This window comes from Parambassis ranga, chromosome 17 (assembly GCF_900634625.1).
Source record: "Parambassis ranga chromosome 17, fParRan2.1, whole genome shotgun sequence".
In the NCBI taxonomy this organism is placed as follows: domain Eukaryota; kingdom Metazoa; phylum Chordata; class Actinopteri; family Ambassidae; genus Parambassis; species Parambassis ranga.
Genome location: NC_041037.1, coordinates 10,886,138 through 10,895,497, shown reverse-complemented (window position 1 = coordinate 10,895,497; position 9,360 = coordinate 10,886,138). Strand labels below are relative to the sequence as shown.

The window sequence follows — 9,360 nt, the reverse complement described above, 5'->3', positions numbered from 1 at the left end:
TAAATCAGAGTTAGGAATCAGATTTCTTTCTTTTTATTGAAAAATGATGAAATATAGAGAAATGCCAAAAAAGTCACACACTAGATCACAGTTAGAACTGATAAGCATGTTTGAACAAATCAATCTACAAACTACAAAAGATAGCATGAGAAACAACAACAGACAGTTTTGCCTCATTAGAGCCGCATTCAAGTGTGTTATTTTGTAACACTTGTACCTCTTGTGTGTTATGCAGCAGTTCTAATAGCACATTGAATTACACAGGTGAAGTCATTCTGACAACATGACAAGACAACCTCTGATTGTCTTTGCTCTTTCTTACTTCACAGTACACATGGGTGTAGTATTCATCCATTTAATAAAAAAAAAACTAAAATAACAAAAGTAATGTGTGTATACCAGCTCTTTTTCGACTGGAGATTGTAATGCACATTCTGTAGCTCAGATACTACATGTGCAAAGTCCAAATCACTCATAGTTTGGCCTGTGTGTGTGTCTGCTAATGGGTTTTCTAGTTGCTGTCAGACCAGTCGAGCTCCATCATATCCATGGCAGCCGTTGCCATGTTGATCTTGGTTCCGTGTCGCACACTGCAGCTCTTTACAGAGTTCTGATTGGATGATGCCCGCATGCTCACCTGCACCCCAGAGTGACCGATGACACCCACCTCACCTCTAATTTTTTGGCTGATGGCCTCGCTGATGTCGCCTCTGACTCCCTGGACCACAACTCCAATGTCACTCCTGCGACCCCTGACCCCCATCTCGCTCCTGATTCCATGACCCATAACATTCATCATTCCCAGGTCACCCATGTTCATGTTCATGTCCATGTCACCTAGTCTCTCCATGTCACCCATCTCATCCATATCTAAAGACAGCATGTCACCCAAGCCCCCCATACTCCCTTGGAGCTCTTTGAACATAGTTGGCAGCCTCCCTCCTTCGAGTCCTCCCTCCATCCCTCTCTCCTCCAGCCTGTCATCAAGTTTTTCTATCTCCCATCCTTCATTGTCCCTCTCCACCTCTGGGTCTCCAAACCCACCTGAGAACCCTCGGACTATGGTGGTCACCCTGCTTCTCTGCATCCCTCCTTTCTCCCTGTCCCCCTCCTCCCATGTCCTCTCCTCCCTCTCCACTACACCTCCCGGAAAGCTCCTGAGTGTCACCTGCACCCGTCCTCCCTCTAGACTGTCGTCCCTGTCCCTCTGACCCCAGCCTTTCTCCTCCAAGGTGCCTTCTTCTTCGTCATCTTCCTCTCCGAATCTCCCCTGCAACCCTCGGAGCATGGCATGCAGCCTCCCGCTGTCGAGCGAACCCACCCCCCTCTCCAGCACCGCGCTGCTTCCCCTCTCTGTGTCTCCATTACTGAGTGTGCGGAGGAGACAGCTGACACCAGCACTGCTGACCCCGGCACTGCTCACCCCTGCACTGTTGGAGTCCTGAGAGTGTGAGCGGAAGAAAGAGCCGGAGGAGCCGATGGACAGTGGTGAAAAGAACTGATAAACAGGGAAGAGAAAGAGATAAGGAGGACCAAAATCAAAAAAGGTATCAGCTGACTTTGTTCTCATCAGATTAAAAATAGATTCTGCTTACTGGTGAGATGTTTGAGCGCTCCATGAGTAGAGAGGTTGGACTGGGAGTCATGTTGGACCTCTCCATCAGCCTCTCCTCCCACAGTCTGAGCCTCCTCTCCCTCTCCTCCAGCTCTTTTTCTTTAGAGTAAAGCTCCCTCTCTAGCTTCCGGAGGCGCTCCAGGGTCGACTCGATTTCACACCTGTGGTGCCACAATGAATTTCACACTTTGAAACACTTTAATGTAATGAGTTGTAACATTTTTAGATTCATTTTAAATTTTGAAGTCCAACTTCCTAAATTTCAAACTTTTTACATTTAAAGTCTGAGTCTGTTTACGGCAGGCAGCTGTTGTGCCTTGAATGCACCACACCATTCTCTGACAGGTGACAGAGGAGGGGCAATGTCTCTGAGCCAGCAGCATTGAGGCTGAGAGGTTGTCACAGGTAGTCAGCATATCAGCTGCTTCTGTTTGACACATCTGACACATTGGCACACCTCTGATTGCACAGCTCTGTGAAAGCAAACACTGATGCAGCACTACAGTGGCTTCATTTGCTGATTGTGAACTATCAGAGGTGAACACAGATGCTGTTTGCAGTGTTATATCACAAACACTGTGTGAAAGAGGCTTTAGAAAACCTCTTATTTTTTAACTTCATTTTGAAGTAGCCAAAACATCCTGTGGCAGACTGCATGAGTCTGACATTGTAGGTTTGCCACTGACTGTAAATTACACAGCTGATAAAAGCTGATAACTGTTTTACTGTGGTACTTTCTACATCCACAAGAGGTCACTGTTGGGGCTAGTGTGTGCCCAAGAGCTTGAATTCACAAACACAATCACCTAAATATAGACAGAGATCTGACGCACAGCCATACCTCCTCCTGTGTTCCTTCCATACTTCCCTGTTCATTCATCCCGCCCCCTCACCTCCTTCACACTTGCCCTCCCTTCCCTCCCCTGCTCCAAGCTTTTCCAGTCATAGCCAAAACTTCGCTCAGAATTGATTGCCTCGCTGTACTCATGTTAAATATGCACAGAATCTCGCACCTTCACTCCTCTGCTCCATTGCCCACCTCTGTCCTGTCATCTGTCCCCGCTTGTTTCCCACTATCCTCGCTGTTTCTCTCTGGCTCAGTGTTTTAGCTTAGTGTTTTCACACTCACACAACACATATCTGTTACTCCCTGTACTTCTCCTCTTCAACTCTTACTTGATTTCTCCTCTATCCTCCCCACACCCAGCCCTCCTTCAACCCCACCCCTTTTGTCTTTCTCCCCCATGGTGGAGCGAAGGCAGAGATAGGAGGAGTAGGAGGAATCTCTTCCATGGACACTTTCCAGAGAGCTTAATATAGACTGAAGTGGAATACAGGGTCACACATTCAGCTTCTCTCCAGAGCATTAGAGTCCATAGAGCTGTGTGTGTATGTATGCATGTACACGTGTGTGTGCACGTGTGTGAATCTGTGTACATGCAGTGAATCACAGACTGCGTTTATCAGTCTGACAGGAGAGTAACACTTTACTGTACACACTTATAAATGACAGACGACCCTTCATGCTCAGACACAGTGCAGTTAGTCAGATGCCTCTGTGTATGTGTGTGTGTGTGTACCTCCACTGGTCCTTGTTATGTAGGAAGGAGTTGCACTGGTCCGGTAGCCTGCTGTCATTAGCCATGGTCTCCAGGGTTACCAGCACCTGCTTAAACTGGGGACGCTCCTGCGCGTACAAGCATGCACACAACACAGAATAACCTTTAAACGTCTTTAAAAGCCTTCCAGTGAAACATTAACATAGAATCCCTGTCTGTCTGGCTCACCTTTGGGTCTGCCTGCCAACATTTCCTCATCAGCTCTGCAAAACTGGCTGGACAGCTGGTGGGGATGGTCAGCCTCTAGATAAACAGATGCACAAACCTAATATATATGTATAAAGCATACAATGTTAACGAGTACTGTTAAAACCAGACTAGCCTTGATATTGTCTGTACTGTGAATGATGTTTAGCTTCCATAATGTTTACCAAGACTAGTGTTAGTTTAGCCTGCTATCATTTTTCTCAGCAGCGCTGACACAGTTTGATTAAAAGCTGACTTCATCTGCTTTTGGTGGATTCCTAGAAATGAAATGTTGCTAAAAATCGGAGAAACTTCCTTTATCTCTGAATCCTGTCATAATACAAGGGACTTTTCCTTAGGTCACATTTCGTCTCTTCCATCCTCAGCTCCTGCATAGGATTTTCCTAATTATGGAAAAACTACTTGACATTGGGGTCAAGTATTTTGGTTTTAGAAATATGTAAATACGCAAGATATGTAAGACAGTCCATCTCTGAAAATAACACCCTGCCAGACATTTATCAAATGATTTCTTCTACGAAGACTGAGGTCCACTTACTCCTTTGACATACTTCCAACTAAAAACATTTTAGCCCTGACGTTAAAAAGCTAAACGTACAACGTTGTCATCTGCCTTTGAAACGTTCAGTTGTCCAGCCACTTAAGAAGTGCTGCTTTAGAGCAACCCACAGTAATGAGTGAAAAATTGACTGCTCTTGCTTTTTGAAATTGTACAGCGTGACACTAATCCATCCTCATTCACTTCATACTTATCCAACTCTTCTTCATCTTTACTCTTCATCTTTAGTTCACCTACCAAACCAGTTCTCTATGCTACAAATAAGTCACCTTATTTTACTCTCTCTAGACTCTAGAAACTACCATAAACTCTCTGACCTCAGTGACTTGAATGAAGCTGTGTGGATCAAAAAAGGATTTCTCCTCCTCTCAACACATTTTGTATATAAAGTACATTTTTAGCTCTTGTTCTATTACACACCCTTATTCACAAGTTAGACATTATAGTCCAATAAATAATAAACACATAAGATTAACATAGTTGTACAGTGTGTTCCATTTGTTCCTTTACTAATATATAATAATAAACTGCACTACACCATGGCACAGAGATAACAGAGAACCCATGGCATCATCAAAGATCTGAAAGAGCCCAGACAGTTCCAATGTACAGTGCAGTAAATGGAAACAGTTTTCTCTGGGGATTAATCCCAAAATATCTTCAACTGTGAGTGGAGAGAGGGCAGGTTGGAGGGTCAGGAAGAGAGGTGTAGCAATGGAAGGGGAAATCAGAGGGAGACTGGGAAAGAGGAAGAGAGAGAGAGAGAGAGAGAGAGAGAGAGAGTTATTTAGGGAGAGTATTTGGAGATTAGCCAACGGCTACGCAGGAATCATGTTCTCCGAGTTGTTATTTGGCCCCCTGTGTGTATTTGTGTGTGTGTGTCTTGAAGAGGATTCAGGCAGTTACTGGTATAACCATCACCCTCTACCACCCATAAACCTCTAGAATCATTGCTCCTATCACTCTGCAGTCTTTTCTCTTTCCCTCTGCCTCTCTCTCTGTGTCTCTGTCTCTCTCTTGCTCGTAAAGCCTTTAGCCAGGGGGAGTCTGGCCAAGCTCCACTGCTGTGTATCCAGGCCTTACAAGAGCAGAGAACTGACATCAGGCCTAAAAATACTCAGCCTCACCAGCTCACAGTGGAAACCATGAGAGCATCGCATTGTGCCTCCAACCGTCTCCAACTCTGAAGGGTCTAAAAGCTTACAGCATGTTGGAAAAGGTGTGTTTGTGTGTTGTTTACCTCTTGTTTTTCCACCACCAGCCACGCAACTTGCAGCCCTTCAAAACCTTTGAAAGGAACTTCCCGAGTCAACATCTCCCATAGCACCTGGCCACAGAACACACAGCGTTGGTTCATTCAGCCAGACAAAAACTCAGAATATTGATATTTATCCTGCACACTCACCACGCCGTAGGAGTAGGTGTCACAGGTCTCAGAAACAGGCAGGCTCTGAATGACTTCAGGAGCCATCCAGGGAAAGGTGCCCACCACCGTCATATGGGTGGTGTGGGACAGGAACTTGGATGCGCCAAAGTCACAAATCTGAAATTACAAAAAAGAAGTTATTAAAAAAATGTGGCAATGATTTTTTTCTCATAAATTCAAGGAGTATTGTTACAAACCTTCAGCACTTTATCTGCTGTCAATACCACTGTGGAACAAAGAGTGTAGAAACTCACTTAGATATGCAAATATACAGAAGAAGAAGGCATCAGAATGAGTTTTGGATCATGTGTTACCGTTTCGTGACTTCAGGTCTCTGTGAATCACTTTGACCGGAGCCTCTGCATGGAGGTAATGCATCCCTGTACAGAAAACAAGCATTAATACAAGCCAAAGAAAAACTGCAAGCTGTTCATGTTTCCTCTCTGTGTACCTTTGGCAATCTGTATGGCCCATGTCATGATCTGCTTCATGTCCATCTCCTCACTCTGCTCACTGGAAAGGTACTCATACAGAGACCCTCCACTAGCATACTCTGTAAGAGCACACATCCAGAAGGAAGTCATAATAAGAAAAAACACAGATATAATGAAAAAAGTGAAGAGTGTGAAGACAGTGAAGATAGTGTGATAAGTGTTTGACATTTTGCTTGTCACCATCTTCTGTCATCAGAAGTGACCAGATTTGGATAAAAAGACGGAATCCCTGAAGAATGCCCTGCTTTACTCTCAATATGACAAACATGATGCTGCATTAAGTGACTTCAGTCATACCCTCAGACATGTTTACTGGGATAATAAATCAAATGAGAGATGTGTTCTTTTTCTCATAGACTTCTCTGCAAGCAGACTTCTGTATTATTTCCTACTCCTTTTATGTAGCAGCAAAGGGAATCCTGCTCAAATCAGTGGAAAAGCCTTCACACGCTCACTGTCTAATCCAGATTATGTTGGAACCTTTAACTTTTCCTAGTTCCCTATAAAGTCAGCAGACACTGTCCAATCAGAGGAGGCCTTTGAAGTCTGGTAAAAAATGGCAATAAGTTCCTGAATGTTGCCGTCTGTATCCATCGCCTGAAGAAGATGTTATTAATGTCTACAGTACTTTATTTTTATGAGAGTTGGAATTAGTTAGTGACAGTGTGTGCCTGTGCTTTATCTTAACTGTATAACCCTGTCCAGGATTACAACCACATCCAAACATGCTGGTCTCAGTTACAAATGTCCTGCCAGGAAACACAGCAAGAACCAGTGTTCAGAGTGTGCCTCAAAACACACACATAAACACTGGTCGGCCATGTGCTAACGTGTCTGTAGCGTTCTTCATGTAGGATCAGATTACACACTAATAAAGCTAATATAAACATGCACATACGCACACTGGTGCAGTTTTATATGGCAGTGTTCTCTGACACTAACCTTACACTTTGACCCCGACCCTAACCTAGTGGTACTTTTATCTTAGCCGTGAGGATAATATTACACAGTTTCATTGTTGGGAGACAAATGAAGACATCTGAAAGAATGCACAAATTTCACACACACACGTGGAGTCTGACCTGTGACAATGCCATAGTTGGGAGATTCCAGTACGGCTCCATAAAACTGAATGATGTTCTTATGACTCAGTACACTGAGAATCTCAGCCTAGACGAGGAGACAAGAAAAAGGAGGGATATAAACACTTTTATTTGTAGAATATCTGTTGCTGGCAAAGAAATCAGACTTTTAGGAAAACAATCACTCCTGACAGTGTAAACCTAAAACATAGAGCTCTGACTCTTGAGTTATTCCTGGCCACGTCTGCAGGGGGCCTGAGCTAAGGTCGGAACCTCTTCCATTCCACAAGTTGACTCAAAGACCTCGACACAGCAGTGACAAACGTGCCATTAATCTGAACTGGCATATAGATCGAAACGTTTGCAAAGGTAGGATATCTAAGCATAGGTAAGCAACAGCTTGTATAAATTCACACCAAACTGCAACACCAATAATTGTGTCTCATTTTTTGTAGCTTACCAGTTTATGAGCATGCATGTGTGTGTACATTGCATGCAAAGAGTTCCAACAAAAGATGTGGTGCAGTTGTATGATTCATCAACTTGTATTTACACATGAACTGTACACACACTTCCATGCATGTCTGCCCACCCAGAGTGTGTTTTGCGTGGATGTGAAACAATGAGTGTGGTGCCCTCCCTGTGCAGGTTGACTTTGATGTGTGTGTGTGTGTGTGTGTGTGTGCACAGCAGTAATAACATTCCTTGTCCATCCACTGGTCACGCTAACCTAAGACTGTTCCCAGTATCATTAACATGCAAAGAAATGTTTGGATCACCGTCTGGGTCACACTCATGGAGACTGACCACTCAGGCCTGAAATGCAAGTGTATTAAGCCTCAAGTGACTACACACGCATCAGCCTAACATACAATGGGAGGAACAAGGGAGTCCAGGCATAAATAAAACAGCTCCATCTACAAAGAATGGGAGGAGGAGGGGGACGAGGCGAGGTATGTTTAAGATAAACACATGTTCAATGGCAGACAACAGGAGGGGAGGAGGAAGGGGGGGGGTGAGAGCAGGGTTAGAATCTAGTAGAATTGAGTGCAAATGACTCTTGTTTATGAGCAGTAAACACAGGAGAAGGCAGGACTGCAGAGAACATGTCAAAGTATGATGAGTGTCTGTGCTGTAGAAGTGAGTGGTCATTTTGTGTGTGTCTACTTTTTACCTCTTTGTCAATCTTCAGAAGCTTCTTCACAGCCACTTCTTTGTCCTGGGATATCCAGAGGGCTCTGTAGACGCTCCCAAAGCTGCCTCCTCCACAGTTCTCATAGAAGAGCAAGTCCTCATGCTTTATCTGCACAAACGACGAACCAGGGGACGACATGGCATACTGACTCACACTCAAAAACACACATACACACACACACACAAAACACAGCCCAAAAGCGTGAACCTCCCAAGCACTATCCCGAACGTTTACAAGTCACAGATCTGATCAGAGTGAGCAAGTGGAAGGTTAGGCGGCAAAGACAGGCACAGTGGTTTCCTCCACGGGGTCGGAGTGGATGTTGTCAGTCAGCAGAACAGATTGTCAGAGAGAAGAAACCAGAAAGTGCTGGAAAGAGAGAGAGAAGTTTGCTCCCTGTGAGTCAGGAAAACTCAACTGTCACTGCCAGACAAGGTGCTACACTGCCTGATAGTGGTGAGCCAGTGTAACTACAACACAGAACCCACACACACACACACATACACACACACACACACACATACACACAGAGCTAGAATATGAAGGAGACATGAGTGTGTGTAAGTGGTTTGTAGTTTGCAGTCAGCGTGTGCAGTCTGCCTGTTGCAGAGACACTGTTCAAATATGGTCACTGGCATCCAGGGCATTCCTTCTTCCTGGATAACTGTGGCTATATAAAGCTCTCCATACACTACACCACGCACACACACACATAAACAACTGAGGCCTACAGTGCATCTGACATAGTAAATCATTTAGCAACGAGGTCGACTGCCATGGACACCTAAATCCATCTCTCACACACACACTGTGGCTAAAAACACACATTTACCCGAGAAGCCGGGCAGGGACAGTGTGTTACTCAAGCTGGCAGGAATGACCCACTGACATCATCAAGTAGGATAGCCGTTCTGACATCACTGTGCAGGGACAGGTGAGATCAGCTATGGGAAGTTAGGACACTTCTCAGTTGACAGTAATCATGTACAAACGTAGACACCATAGTAAATAAATAAAACATGACAGAGTCTGCTAGATCTCCCAGACACTGCAATGAATCATGACACCCCATAGTACAAATGTGTTGGATAAAATAAACATCATCCCAAGAGACTAGCCTAACAGTGAGTTCACAACACTGCAGAGCTCATTGTGGAGTAACC

The 9,360-nt window shown here is 44.5% G+C and overlaps 1 protein-coding gene across 1 annotated transcript; it reads right to left on the bottom strand.

Annotated features, from left to right (window-relative positions):
* Nucleotides 1-17: 17 nt before the first annotated feature.
* LOC114449291 (probable serine/threonine-protein kinase roco7) lies at nucleotides 18-8,791 on the bottom strand. Its single transcript, XM_028426806.1, has 11 exons — nucleotides 8,177-8,791; nucleotides 7,003-7,090; nucleotides 5,878-5,979; nucleotides 5,741-5,806; nucleotides 5,624-5,652; nucleotides 5,406-5,543; nucleotides 5,241-5,327; nucleotides 3,403-3,477; nucleotides 3,196-3,302; nucleotides 1,596-1,776; nucleotides 18-1,498 (listed from the first exon to the last, which is right to left on the bottom strand). Exons 1-11 carry the CDS (start codon nucleotides 8,333-8,335, stop codon nucleotides 512-514), a joined length of 2,019 nt encoding a protein of 672 aa, XP_028282607.1. The 5' UTR covers nucleotides 8,336-8,791; the 3' UTR covers nucleotides 18-511.
* Nucleotides 8,792-9,360: the final 569 nt, after the last annotated feature.